The 15,693-nt window shown below is 38.5% G+C and overlaps 1 protein-coding gene across 1 annotated transcript in view; it reads right to left on the reverse strand.

Annotated features, from left to right (window-relative positions):
* LOC133853541 (pentatricopeptide repeat-containing protein At2g01510, mitochondrial) overlaps nt 1–15,693 on the reverse strand; it is a 20,658-nt gene continuing 4,965 nt past the window's right edge. The window contains 7 exon segments of the mRNA XM_062289613.1: nt 1–199; nt 6,444–6,681; nt 6,684–6,794; nt 6,797–6,868; nt 6,871–7,206; nt 7,209–7,572; nt 10,652–11,029. Of these exon segments, the coding sequence (XP_062145597.1) occupies nt 1–199; nt 6,444–6,681; nt 6,684–6,794; nt 6,797–6,868; nt 6,871–7,206; nt 7,209–7,572; nt 10,652–11,029 (1,698 nt within the window).

Raw genomic sequence — 15,693 nt, forward strand, 5'->3', positions numbered from 1 at the left:
CTAAAATTCATCACAAGTTCTAAAATTCTTCATCACCCTAATGGGATATTTAGGTCTTACATTGATGAGAGCAAATGCAATAGCAAGTTTTTCACAGCAACTCCTACTTGTGATTTCCTTCTCTGTTTCCACATCATGGAACACAAAACTGGTTTTGGGATCATACCCATACTCTTTTACTTGTTTGAGTAAATCATCTTGTTAGTTTTTGTGTTGGCTACATTCTGTTGAACAAAATCACTTCTATGTAATGTTGTTGCTTTCACAGGGATGCTACTTTATCCAGAGTCTACTCTTGAGCTATGTTCTTCGAGAAGATTCTATGAAGTTTTCAAGGATTTATTTCGGTTCCCTGTCAGCCGTCCGGACGATGTGGTATTCTGGCCAGACGCTCATCAGTCAGCAACATCCGTCCGGACGCCCATCAGTGTTTAGAAGCTTCAAACAGTTCAAGGTTGCATCCGTCCGGACGTAATCGCAAATCGTCCGGACGCTCTTCAGAGTTCGAGAAGATCCCAGTGTTCCAGCGCATCCGTCCGGACGACGTGGTTATACCGTCCGGACGCCATTCAGGGTTTGACAAGCATTAGGGTTTCTGCCTCAAGACACAGTTATGGGAAAACGGCTGCTACCGTCCGAACGATGTCCTCTATAAGGCAAGAACGTGCATACCAAGTTCAACCGTCCGGACGTCAGCCTTCATGGTCCGGACGATCAAGCTTCATATATGGAAATTGCTTGCACCAGTTCAGCCGTCCGGACGTTAGCCTTCAAGGTCCGGACGCTCCAAGCCTTATTATGGTAATTTCGTGCAGCCGACGTGTAATTGTCCAGACGCTAGGGCAACACCGTCTGGACGCGGCCTTGTATGGAAGCTTTCAGTGCTACTTTGGAAAGGCTGTTGCAGTTGACCGTCCGGACACCCTCGGGTATTTTGGTCATAACGTTTTACTCAAATATCAGATTAGGACGAAATCAGCTTCATTGGAAAGCTTAGAAAAAATACTGTAATTTGAGTGACCGAACGGACCCTAGAAGCATCCGGACGGCCCTTCAGAAAATTCCAAAATTACTTTCCGGACAAGAAAAACTTGACCCGTCCAGACGCGCGTGCCCCAGAATCCATTTTTGACTCAATTTTGGATTTCCAAAGCCTATAAATAAGAGGCTTGAGGCATGCTTTCAATACAAAATTCGGTGGTGAATTCTCTACAGCTTAAAGACGTGATATTTCCTCTAAAGCCTTGCCAAGGGTGTGAATTCCATTAGAGCTCAGAGAAGTCATCAATCCCTCTGAAACCGTTTTACAAGTGTGATGTGCTGTAAACCGAAGTCTATCTTAGAGGTCGGCTCTAAGGTAAGGAGTTCCATTGAAGACCCCTTCAGGTAGGTGAACCTGGTTGGGAAGCGTTCGTGTTGGGTTACACGTCAGAGATCATGGTACAACCACTGTATCGGTACATGTGAGTGTTACTGTCTTGTATCTAGCTACGTCTTCTGAATAGTAGAATTCCTGGGTTTGGCTGCCCCAGAGTGGTTTTTCTCTTAACTGAGTTTCCACTTCGTCAACAAAAATCTCTGTGTCATTTACTTTCCGTTGTGCTTTAATTTTTGTTGACACTTGTTGCACACACTTTACAATTAGAAGTCCATTTAAATTTTCAATTGGTATCAAAGCTGGCACACTCTGTTTAGGATTTAATTCCTGAGTGTGATCCTCATCTCTTTGTGACTTCTATTTTTTTATTACACCTTTTATCATGAATTCTTCTAAGTTATCAAATGAGGATTCTGATATTAAGCTCTTGAAGGTTTTTAATAAATTGAAGAATGATCATATTCTAAAATTTCACATAAAGAGCTTAAAAATGTGAAGCAAGAAAAAGAGTCTTTGATTGTTCAATTGTCTGAATCACATGCCTTAATTGACTCTTTGAGATCTGAGAATACCATGCTGTTTAACATTATTGATTCACTAGAGATTAAATTAAAAGATTCTGTTTTCTCTAGTGATAATTTGAAAAGCATGATGTGTATTCACTCAGATATTTCCAACAAGCCTGATTTAGTTGTTGATGATTTGAGTGCTTCTACTTCACATGTTTCTGATTCTGAATTAGATTCCTTTATTATTGAGCCTGTGATAGTAGACACTGCTTGTTTGGATAATTCTCGCTTGAATGATTGTGTGATGCCAAAATCCAAAGACACAGGTACACAAGCTCATGGTAAGTTTGTCCCTACTTGTCATAATTGTGGGAAGATTGGTCATATTAGGCCAAATTGTTATTTGTTGAAATCCCACAGGCCTTGGATCAAGCAGGATGCTATGAGGAAATGTAAAGTTGAAGATTCTTCCTCATCAAAATATGTTCCTCCTCATAGGAGACATATAGAAGGTAAGGGCACTGTTATGTGTAAGAATGCTAACCATAATTTTGCAGAGAATGTCAAGAAGCATTCAAACAAAAGAAGCTTGCCCACCTGTCATCACTGCGGCATCACCAGTCACATCCGACCCAAATGTCCACAACTCTAGAAGTTGAAGGTTCAGAGGAAGCTGCCAATAAGAGCTACACCTCCGATGGCTCTTCAGGCTCTACAGCATCAGCAGAAGTTTGTTCCTGCTAATCAGAGTGGCAAATCAAGGCGCTACAAGAGAAAGCCGCATAAGCCCAATGGCAGCCATGCCCATGAAGGATTGCTGAATCTAATACAAGGTATGCTACGGAGAATGGACAACATGGGCAAAACCAGCAAGCTATCACCTCTGGTTAAGCAGGTATGGGTCAGGAAGAATGTGACCATTCACCCCTTGAGGGGGAGTGGACTTACCTAGTAAAGGGGAAGTCTCCCATGCCTAGGATTGTGGTTCCTTAATCCTAGTGCATGTCAGCTTCTGCAGATATTTTTGGGGATGACAGTTAAAGCACGTCAGGCTGCTGCTTCTCTGTCTTGGTATTTCTAAACCTCTCTCCATGTGGATAGGTTTGGTTTTACCTTACATGCTGGGATTAGATGTCATTTCCTTTTCTGAGCATGTGTTTGTTATTTTTCTGTTTATCGGTTTTCAACCAAAAAAAAAAAAAAAATGGGGAGAATTTGCAGGATTTTCTTTCTCTTGGCTTATTAGGTACTGTATGTATCCTTACCTGATATCTCTCTTCTGTGAGCATTAATTTACTATGCTTAGATATTTTCGAGAGTTTTGACTATATTAGCCAAGTGTTTTTCCTGTTTATGCAAAAGTAGGATAGCTTCTTTCCTCAGGCGATGAAAAAGTGGACTATCCCGGGCTCCCCTAAGGTACTTCTTTCCTTTTCTGACTCATTGCTTTTGGAGATTTTGGATATGAGTAGAAGTCCTATGGCCAAATTGACCACAGGCTAGTTGAACCTAGCATCTATAAATTCTGGCACTCCCTTCAGTTTGCAGTACCATAAGATTCGAGCAGTAATTCATAAAAAGTTATGTGCTTTAAATTTGTTTAATCACTGCTTATGTGCTTAAATTTACCTTGCCCTCTATGAGCAAGTAAAACTTTATCTTGTCCTACATGGTACAAGTAAAACAGAATATGTGTTGTTTCTTTGGGGGAGTGTATCAGATGAGGGTGGCTAGGCCCTAGTAAGTTATAAGGTTTGACTTTTGGCTTATCTGTCTCTGATTTTCTCTCGTGTCTAGAAAATCTAGTTGCTCTTTGTCATGTCTTGGAAAGTCATACCTTGTGGGAAAAGAGTCTCCACACACACACGCATTGCTTGAGTTGAGTTGCCTATTTGAATTTTCTGTGATCAGGAAAAGTTATTTGTGCTGATTGAACTCTTAACTCTCTTTTATATCTCTGCTTAGTTTTGAGATGCTCCCTGATTGTGTTATCAGTGGATTATACATGCGTGTTCTTAAACTGATTTTGGAAAAATTATTTTTCTGCAAATTTTCCTCAAGTTTCAGATTTTCAGTGTGAAGTGTGTGGACGGACTTATTCTTACATCCAAAACGAGAGCAGTCTTGCCATATGCTGACCTAGCAATTGCTCATCCGGTCAGGATCTCTATAGGTTTAAGACTTGCTTCTCTTTCTCTGCCATACACACATCTTTGCATTTTTATTGATTTGTCATGGCATCTTGTGTGTTTTTCTCGTGAATTTCTCCCAAGATTTTGACATTTTGTGCACATCTCTTCTCATCCCATGATCTTCATTGTGTCTTCCATTATTCTTTTAAGTCTTTGTGCTTTTAGAATATTGGAATATTTGTTGGGATATTTTCCTTGAGATATTGTGCATGAAAATCCTTTTCTGTCTGTGTGCTGGGCTGATCTTTTATGCCTTATGAATAGCTATATTGCTTATATTTCTCTTTGGCATCCATTTGACAACCGTCTTAAATACCACATTATGTTTGGAATTAACAGGATCTAATGGTATTTTTGGAGATATTTCTGATTGGTTTTGACTCAGGAATACGACATCCAGCGGCTCCCAGCACAGTGATTGGCAGATGCATCCTTTGGAAAACTGACTATTGTTGAAGTCGGATGTTCAATTTCCAAAGGTCTTGGGATTTGATACTTGGAGGATTTCTGTTCCTCTCTTTTGGGCCATTTGCAGACTTTTCTCTATTCTCCTATTGCTTTGGATTTTAGAAAGTTTTTTGTGTGTGGATATTATTACTCTGTTTACCCTTGTACTTCTGAGACATTGAGGGGGAGTAATTGTTGTGTAGTTTTTCTCATTACTCTGTTTTACCCTTTGTCCCTTTGTGACAAAAAGGGGGAGTAATTTTTGATTTGGACCGGCATTGTATTTTTAACCGGTCAAGTGATTTTTGTCCCAGAATGGCCAAAGGGGGAGTTTGTTAGTTTTTGTGTTGGCTGCATTTTGTTGAACAAAATCACTTCTATGTAATGTTGTTGCTTTCACAGGGATGCTACTTTATCCAGAGTCTACTCTTGAGCTATGTTCTTCGAGAAGATTCTGTGAAGTTTTCAAGGATTTATTTCGGTTCCCTATCAGCCGTCCGGACGACGTGGTATTCTGTCCGGATGCTCATCAGTCAGCAACATCTGTCCGGACGACGAGATCTTTCCGTCCGGACGCCCATCAGTGTCTAGAAGCTTCGAACAATTCAAGGTTGCATTCGTCCGGACGTAATGGTAAATCATCCGGACGCTCTTCAAAGTTCGAGAAGATCCCAGTGTTCTAGCGCATCCGTCCAGACGATGTGGTTATACCGTCCAGACGCCATTCAGGGTTTGACAAGCATTAGAGTTTCTGCCTCAAGACACAGTTATGGGAAGACGGCTGCTACCGTCCGGACGATGTGTGATCCCGTCCGGACGATGTCCTCTATAAGGCAAGAATGTGCATACCAAGTTCAACCGTCCGAACGTCAGCCTTCATGGTCCGGACGATCAAGCTTCATATATGGAAATTGCGTGCACCAGTTCAGCCGTCTGGACGTTAGCCTTCAAGGTCCGGACGCTCCAAGCCTTATTATGGTAATTTCGTGCAGCCGAAGTGTAACCGTCCGGACCCTAGGGCAACACCGTCTGGACGCGGCCTTGTATGGAAGCTTTCAGTGCTACTTTGGAAAGGCAGTTGCAGTTGACCGTCTGGACGCTTGGTCAATCCGTCCGGACACGCTCGGGTATTTTGGTCATAACTTTTTACTCAAATATCGGATTGGATGAAATCGGCTTTATTGGAAAGCTTAGAAAAAATGATGTAATTTGATCATCCGGACGGACCCTAGAAGCGTCCGGACGGTCTCCGTCTGGATGGAAAGATTTGCCGGCCTCCTTCAGAAAATTCCAGAATTACTTTCCGGACAAGAAAAACTTGACCCGTCCGGACGGCCCTGCCTCCCATCCGGACGCGCGTGCCCTAGAATCCATTTTTTACTCAATTTTGGATTTCCAAAGCCTATAAATAAGAGGCTTGAGACATGATTTCAATACAGAATTCGGTGGTGAATTCTCTACAGCTTAGAGACGTGATATTTCCTCTAAAGCCTTGCCAAGGGTGTGAATTCCATTAGAGCTCAGAGAAGTCATCAATCCCTTTGAAGCCGTTTTACAAGTGTGTTGTGCTGTAAACCGAAGTCTATCTTAGAGGTCGGCTTTAAGGTAAGGAGTTTCATTGAAGACCCCTTCAGGTAGGTAAACCTGGTTGGAAAGCGTTCGTGTTGGGTTACACGTCAGAGATAAAGGTACGACCACTGCATCGGTACATGTGAGTGCTACTGTCTTGTATCTAGCTATGTCTTCTGAATAGTGGAATTCTTGGGTTTGGCTGCCCCGGAGTGGTTTTTCTCTTAACTGAGTTTCCACTTCGTCAACAAAAATCTGTGTGTCATTTACTTTCCGTTGTACTTTAATTTTTGTTGACACTTGTTGCACACACTTTACAATTAGAAGTCCATTTAAATTTTCACCTCTAACTTCTCATATATACGGGCTGACTGTGCGTGTGATCTGTCTCTCACATAGAAAATACGAATTTCACTATTGAATTCAACTGCATTATAACTAGCTACCTTTTTAATGCCTTTCTTTCTCATTCTCAGTCTCACCTTATAAACAAAATCACACCTCCCAACAGCTTCATAAATGGTAGACATTAAAACATGATATGAAGAGATATTGGGAGCTACTTCAAAGAGCAAGTCTGCTACATGCTACCCCAAATGACATCATAATGGATTACACAGGCACCAAATAAAGCCCCCCAAACTCTTGCATCTTGCTGTATGGGAATATTATTAATGAAGTTCTAGGCCTCGTCAAGATGTCTTCTTTCCTAGGTTGAATATTCCTATCACCTGATTGAGCCATATGGCTTAAATACGCCCAGCCTTCATTAGTAGCCCAGCATGGCTACATGCAGATAGAACCCCTAAATACGTGACATAGTTAGGTTGCAATCCCTCATTCTGCATCTTGGAGAACAAAGCCAATGCCTTTTCAATCTCTCCATTGATGGCATAACCTAAAATCATAGTACTCCATGAAATAACATTCCTCTGAGGCATTTTATTAAACACGGTCCTCGCCATGTCAATGCTCCTGCATTTCACAAACATGTCAATCCGTGCATTTTCAACAATCATATTACAATCAATCCCCTCTTTTCTTGACTCTCTATGACTTACCTCCCCAATCTCCAAACAACCTAATTTACCACATGTTGAAAGAGCACTCTGGTCACTGCGTCAGGCTTAATTCCAGCCACACCTATTTGGCGAAATAAGCCAAGAGCCTTAGTGGCAGATCCATTTTGCACACACATTGCGATCAAAGCATTCCATGCTACTAGATCCCTATCTACCATACTCCGAAACAAAAAATTAGCCAAACCCGACTCCCCAAATTTTACGTACATTATGATCATCAACCCAGTCCTAACCACAGAAACAAACTCCAATCCATATTTCATCACATGGGCATGGATTGCCCCACCAATCCACGATTTTGGCAGCTCGACACATGCCTTCAACACAAATGGATATGTAAATGGATCAGGACGAACACCAAGAACGTGCAATTGTCAATTGTCTATATACCAAAGCTGTTATGAAAGTAAAATTCTACAACATGTAGATAAAGTTGACATAACTTGCATTAGTTTTTCTTAGAGTAATCGTAATTTAATTAAATAAAGATAGTTATAGCTATCTATCTAAATAAAGATAGTTATAGTTATCTATCTAAGACATAGTCTTTTAATTGCAGCGCTATGGTGTAGAAGTTATTTAGTAATAGGTTTCTCGAAGTTAGAGTTGAAGTTATTTCCAAGTTGTTTATTTGTATTAGGAGTTTATCTTAGGGTAAAGGTAGGAGTTCCTCTCATATTCTATGTCATTGTAATTCTCTTATTCATGTGCGTGAGTAATTAATAAAAAGTAATCAAAATTAATCACAAACCTTATATTTGAAAAGGTTTAGGTTCCCTTAGAATCTAAAGGGTCTAGGTTCACTTAGAATCTAAGGTCTAGGTTCCCTCAAAACCTATCAAATTATCTCGTTGCGTGTTCGATAAACCATTTACGTAACATTTTGGTATAAGGGCCAAGTTGCTCAATGGCGAATCCGAGAGTTGATCGGTTGGAGCAACAATTTGCTAGCCTCATGGATATGCCTGAAGGGTTGATGAAAAAGATGGAAGAAAATAATACCAATTTGCATAGCATTCTCTTAAAGAAAGTGTTGGATCCATACAAAAATGAAATGCAATGCCCTCAACATCCAGAAAATCCAGTAGCACAAAACATACCACACCATTATGTCGTTAAGGCCACACCAGCATCGGCATCCAAGTCTGAACAAATTGGTGTGCACCATCAATATGAGTCACGACGAGAATAGTTATTTGAGAAGACCCACAAGATGCATCATGTTCCATACCAGTTCTTTGTACAAATCATGACACTTGCAGACAAAACCACAGTGAAGATCGAGATCCAACCACGACAAAAGTATAAGTGGCTTTTCTGAGAAGGAAGTGAGCCCACCTTCGGGATGCCCGCTGATGTGGTCTTTTGTTTACCAAAATATATCAATAATAAATAACCACTCGCAATAGGACGAATCCTTGTAGGATAAGGCTATAAAGAGGGTGTCGAACCTCAAGGACTGCATAGGTATTATTATCAAGCTTATCGAGATTAAATATAACTTAATTAAAAATATGTTTGATTTGGTTTTTGTTTTCTAAAAATAAATGCATAAAAGTAAAAGACATAAATTTAAAGATAGTAGGGATGAGATAAAGAATAGGGGATTGATTTCACCACTCACCGCATAACAATGGTCAATCATAAATTAACAAGGAAAATTCATACTATGCATGATATAGGACTCGTCTCACTCGAGTAGTCAAGAAATTACCTCTAAAGAATAAGTATAATCCATCTTCGGTTGGCACGGACCGTCCACCTAACCACTAAGATGCGGTACGACCCGTCTTCCCTAGGCATGGACTAGCTACGTCTTTAATAGGATATGCACGCATCAAAGGAATAGTATAACCCATCTTCGGTTGGCACGGACTGTCTACCTAAATTACACTAAATTAGGGTGTAGTACAATCCGTCTTCCCTAGGCATGGTCTATCTAATCCTCTTGATCATATATCTATTAAAACCGTTATATAACAATCATTCACATAATCACAGAAAATATGAAGGATTGAGTTCAATCAATATAAAAGACTTTCTAAGACAAGATAAGAAATTCATAATGATTGAATATAAACATTAAAATCAATTCTCACAGTTATACAACCATCATACATAGAGAAAATCCCAAACAACAATACAATTAAACCATTGTTACTTGGAAATGGCTACATCAACACCCTATTAGGAATTTAACCGCTCATCATAGTGCTGGGATGGCCTCCTGCCATGTTCTTCTCCTCTTCAACTTGTCAGGCCTCCGATAAGAATTTTCTGTCTAAATTTAAGCACAAGCCCAAGCACCAAGCACACCTTCTCTTGAAGCTTAGGGGTCTATTTATAGGGAGCACACAAGTCCTAGAAGCCCTTGGAATTATAGAAAAATCGTCTCTTGAGTCTTCTTGTCCATGTAAGAGATTGAAACTTCAATCCAAGTAGGAAAAGGATTCCAAATTCGGCAAGAATTGTGGTCTTTTATTGCGATGCAATTTTAGCATAGTAAACGTTCGAATTAGAGAAAAGCTATTTCTGACATATTTGTTGAATATTTTATTATCTTTCCAACGCCACTAATTTCATTGCAATCCGATATCTGACTCAATAGTTATGATCTAAACACTGAGACATATGCAGAATCCAAATTTGAATCCAATCTGATTTTGACTCTTAGTGGAGAAATTCCGATTTAATCCTTCACTTGATTTGATTAAACTTAACCACATCATATAGGTATTCTATTATGATTGGTTAAGCTTAAACATATCTTCTAGGTCTTCTCAAAGTGTGCTTTAAGCCCAAAATTAATGGAATTAATTGCATCTTTATTTAAAACCTGAAAACCTGAAAACAACACAAAATCAAACAAATAACAATGCTAAGGAATTAACATATATAAGTTAAGGGGCTTGAATGTGCAACATTCGGCGCTTATCACCCGCCTAGGAAGTGAATGAAAATAGGATTTTTCGATTTTGCCCTTGAGGACAAGGACAATTCTAAGGGGAAGGGAATGTTATGACAATAAAATTCTATAATATGTAGAAGACGTTGACATAACTTGCATTAGGTTATGTTAGAGTAATCGTAGTTTAATTAAATAAAGATAGTTATAGTTATCTATCTAAGTCAGATTCTTTTGATTATTTGTAGCACTAGATTGCAGAAGTTATTTAGTAGTAGGTTTCTCTAAGTTAGAGTTGAAGTTATCTCCAAGTAGTTTATTTGTATTAAGAGTTTATCTTAGGGTAGAGGTAGGAGTTCATCTCCTATTCTATGTCTTTGTAATTCTCTTATTTATATGTGTGAGTGATTAATAAAAAGTAAGTAGAATTAATCCAAAACCTTGTATTTGAAAAGTTTTAGGTTCCCTCATAATCTAAAAGGTCTAGGTTCCCTCAGAATCTAAGGTTTAGGTTCTCTCAGAACCTATCAAATTATCTCGTTGCTTATTCAATAAACTATTCATGTAACAGAAGCAGCTTCTATGGGAAGCTTATTTTTCACATACCCTTTAATGATGGTGTTCCATAAGAAAATTCTTAGCTTGTGCATTTTGTCGAATAGCTAACGAGCATACGAAATATCTCCCAAGAGAGTAAGGTTGGTAAGAAGATGGGTGATGAGGCTGTTCTTTATTGTTATGCATGTGGTGAGAAGGAATGCATGGATTTGTTTGAGCTGGTTTTGGCTTGAAGAACAAGACTGCAAGAGGGTAGTAAAGGTTTTCTTTGTCAGGGAAATTGGTGGAATTGAACATTTTTGGGTACGAGGGGGAGATGAGAAATTAAGGGTTGAAGGGAACAGTTCAAGTGGGAGAGTGACGTAGTGCTTGGTGGGAATGGGACGAGTCTTCGATGAGTAATTTAGAAGTCACTCTTTTGTCACTTTTCTGTCCCTCCAAGAATGATGTGACTTTTAAAATCACCACTTGATTAAAATTCAATAATGATCAATTACAAGCTCAATGGTGATTTTAAAAGCCACATCATTTTTAGAGGGACATAAGAGTGACAAAAGAGGAAATTCTAGCATTACTCGTCTTCGATAGCATGGTCGGAGGGGAAAGTTTGAGATGGTTTTTAGAGTAATTCTAGACGTCATGATCATATCCCTCTAACAATGATGTGACTTTTAAAATCACCATTGGCCTTATAATTGATTATTATTGAATTTTGATCACATAGTATGAAAATAAAATATTGACTTCTAAATTACCTAGTGTGTATTCGTGTGCAACAAAATATCTTAAATGCGGAAAATAAAAGAGATAAGATATTTGTTGACGAAGTGGAAACTCTGTGGAGAGAAAAACCACTCCAGGGCAGCCAAACCCAGGAAATCAACTATACCAAAGACAAAGCTAGTTACAAGACACTCGTACTCACATACCCTTATGCAATAATCATACCTTTAACTCTAACACGAAGCCCATCGTGAACGCTTCCCAACCAAGTCTTCAACTTGAAGGGGTCTTCAATAGAATCCTTTACCTTAGGGCCGACCCCTAAGATAGACTTCACACGAACAAAGTAGCACACACCGGTAACGGCTTGAGAGCTAGCGAATCTTCAATTCTCCCTAAACACCATCTCCAAGCACTAAGGAATTCAATACAGAATTCTTACAAATAACAAGCCTAGAGCCCTCTATTTATAGGCTTAAAGAAAACCTAATTCTGCTCAAATTCGAACTCTGGCTGTAGAGCGTCCGGACAGAAGTTAGCCTCATCCGGACGGTCTTCTGCGACCGCCTTCCAGGCTGTTTTCGCTGTATCTCCTTTTCGTATTGGTAAAGGAAACCAGAAATATTCTGGAATGTTGGACATCATTCGGACGTGTTGCCACATCGTCCAAACGTCTTGTAGAAACTTCCCAAATAGTGTCGACTGAAATCCAAGTCCGAGTAGAAATTGGAGAAGATTGACCTAGCGTCCGGACGGTGTTGCCCTGACGTCCGGACGTCTTCAACGCTGAAGCTTCTTAGACACTGCGGAGCGTCCGGACTCTTTCAAAGGCCCGTCCGGATGGTTGCACAGGAACTGGTTTAACTGTCTTGTAATTTGCATGAAATCTTCATGGACATCTTTTAGAAGCTTGTGACATGGCTCAAAATAAATACTTCTCCATAAAACATGAAGACTCTTTATAAGACCAATAATCCTGTTTAAAATGCAACCATTACATAAGGTGTTTTTGTCATCCAGAATGTAGCCAACATAAAATGCTAACAAACTCCCCATTTGGCTATTCTGGGACAAAAATCACTTGACCGGTTTGGAAATACATTCCTGGTCCAAAACTAAAAATACTCCCCATTTTTGGCTCAAAAGGACAAAGGGTAAACAAAGTATAAGAGAAAACTACAATTACTAAAATTCAAAACAACAAGAATAATAGTAAAGTGTCTCATCAAAAGCTCAAATCAACATAAGAGAAAATCAAAACCTCAAGATATCATATTTCCTGAATTTGAGCCTCTTCGGCTTCTTGTTCCTGAAGCCGGGAAACCATAGATTGAAAATTTTCAGTCACTTGAGTCTTCTAGCCCGAAACTGATCATTCGCAGAAAGAAATCCTCTAGACAAGTGGTACGCAAGATGATAAAGAAGATTCACCACTGAATCTCTAGCTGGTGCAAATCTAGAGAAAAAGGTTACGGAAGACTTTGCATGAGCAGGGGGAATGAGCTCATCTAAAATTTGAGATCTCTGGAACATATGATTTCAACACTGGTCTGTTTTTCAAAAAGCCATCTATCTGACACTATGCTGGAAGCCGCTGGACAACATATTCCTGAAAATATTTAAACATAAATCTATCCAAAAATAACACCACAATGAAACCAAATGAAAATAAATATTAGATCCTATTAGTTTCGAACAGAATGTGAGATTATGATGTCTATCAATTGGATGCATAAAGAAATACAAAAGTGGATATAGCAATCCAAAAGACACAGATTAGTAATATCCATCCAGCATAAAGACAAAAAAAGATATTCATGCACAATCTCTCAAATCATAATTAATTAAAGATTCTAATATTCTAAAAAGAACCAAAGCTTAAAAGAATAAGGAAAGTCAAAGGAAATACCTGGGAATGAAAAAAGATGTGCAAAGAATGCCAAAATCTAGGGATCAGTCCGAGAGAAAACACACACAACACAACACGACATGTTGTCAGATAAGAGATCGATAGAGCCGAGCACGTTCGAACGCAAGAACATGTCTGTCTGGACGCTTCACACTAGAAGTTGAAAAACAGAGGGAAATATGCAGAAAAAAATTTCCTAATGTTAGCTTCAAAACACGCATGTATAAATAACTGATAAAACAATCATATAGCATTTCAAAAATATACGAAGATATAATTGAGAGTTAAGAGTCAATAAGCACAAAAATTTCCCTACAGATAGAAATTTTTCAATAGTAAACTTAACTCATGCAATGCGTGTGTGTGTGAAAGCTTTCTCAATAAGGTATGAAGTTTACTGATATGACTTAAAGCAACCGGATTTTCTAAATAAGAGAGAAAATCAATGTTAGATCAATCAGAAGTCAAACCTTATTTTACTAGGGCCTAGCCACCCTCATCTGATACACTGCCCCTAAGCTGCATCACTTTTCTTTTACTTCATCCTTTAGTGACCGTCTATTTCCGTAATGATTTGGTCACTGACTGTTTCTATAGGGACAAGTTCAAGAACAGATTTATAGCACAAAAGCAATGGATCTTTTTATTTATCCATATTTATTTAGTTTTGAATGTTTTTTATCACTTGGTGCTGCAACCTAGAAAGAATGCCAGAATTTATGGGTTCTAGGTTCAACTAGCGAGTTGGTCAATTTTACCATCTTAGCAAAAAAAATCCCTCTCATTAGAATTTCTAGAAGCTAAAAGTCAGAGAGAAAAAAAAAAATATACCTTAAGGGAGCCTTGGATAGTGCATATTTTCATCGCATGAGAAAAACAACTATCTATCAAATTGATGCAGCAGGAAAACTTTGTAGATATCAAACAAGAACTCTCAGTTATATAAAAGCAAAAAGAGTACTGCACCAAGAACTGAGACATCAGGTAAAAATACATAAGATATCTTAAAAGCTAAATACAAGAATAAATATCTGCATCTTTCTCCCCCCTTCCCCCGCCCCCCTTTTAAAAATAAAAAATAAAAGCGGAAAAATAACAAAAACATGCTTAAAAGGAAAAGAATATATGTCTAGATAAAGCATGTAGGTAAGAGTAAACCTGTCCTCAGAGAGAGAGGTTTGACTATACCAAGACAAAAAAGCGGTGACATGCTTTCTCTGTCATCCCTAGAATGTACCTGATGAGTGCAAAAAAATGTATATTTGGACCCCTTAATTTACATTAGTTAAACCTTTAACTTTATTATTTTCTGATGTTTTGTTTAGTTTTGGTGATTTTACGTTTTTGCAGGACATAAAGAGAAAAATGGTTATTTTCAAGTGAAAAGGCATAAAAGCTGGAGATTTGGAATTGCTGTGAAGTCGATCGATCAAATCTCAAGTTCGATCGATTGAAATTTTCCTGATGTCGATCGATCGATTATAAAATCGATCGATCGAATTTATGCGGAGCTGGAATTTCAGAAACCCTACTAACTCTATAAATACCATTCTTTTCTTATTTTTAGAGAGAGAGCTGCGGAGGAGGCCGCTTAGGAGTGCCCTAGGGGCCGATTTCACTGTATCTTAGGGTTTTTGGGTCGATTTTGACCTAGAACTTCAATCTTTTGTAAGTTTATTCATTTTTAATGCATTCTTGTAGTTTATTTATGCTTTCTTTGTTCATGTCTAGCTAATAATTTCGTCTAGGGTTGAGGATAAAACCTCACCATTGAATAGAAACTGAGTTTCATTGCTTGTTTATGCTATTTGAGTTTATGGGCTTTGATTTCTCATTGTTCTACTCCGATTTTTGAGATTATTATTGGATATCTCTTGTGATTTCCGGATACAAGTGATGATTTGATATGGTTTCATTAAATTGATGGCTTGGGTTTTCATGTATGTTGGATATTCATTGTGTTTCATTCTATGGATACATTTGATGATTTAGTTGAAACTAGATATCTTTTGTGATTTGTGGAAGAATGGATTCATTGAATGATTTAAACTATTTTTGAAGCAAAAGTAGAACATACCTAAGATTTGCATTTGAAAACCTCAAAATATGTGTGATAAGCATGAGATTAGGTTGTTGTGATTTGGTGAGTGTGGATTCCAAAACCCTAGACCCCTTTTATTTTCATTATTTTTGTTTATGTTCTCTTTTATCAAAAACCCCTAAACTTGGAACTAGGTTAAAATATGATTAGTTTGAATATGGATTAATTTTCGCAACTCAATTCCCTGTGGGATCGACCTCGCACTTGTATAACACTATATTGCAAACGATTCGTGCACTTGTGAGTATTATAATTTGCACAACAGTACCTGCAGAAAATCTAATGATAGAAAATGTGGTTCCTCAAACAGAATGCAATGC

Source organism: Alnus glutinosa, chromosome 1 (assembly GCF_958979055.1).
Source record: "Alnus glutinosa chromosome 1, dhAlnGlut1.1, whole genome shotgun sequence".
Lineage (NCBI taxonomy): Eukaryota > Viridiplantae > Streptophyta > Magnoliopsida > Fagales > Betulaceae > Alnus > Alnus glutinosa.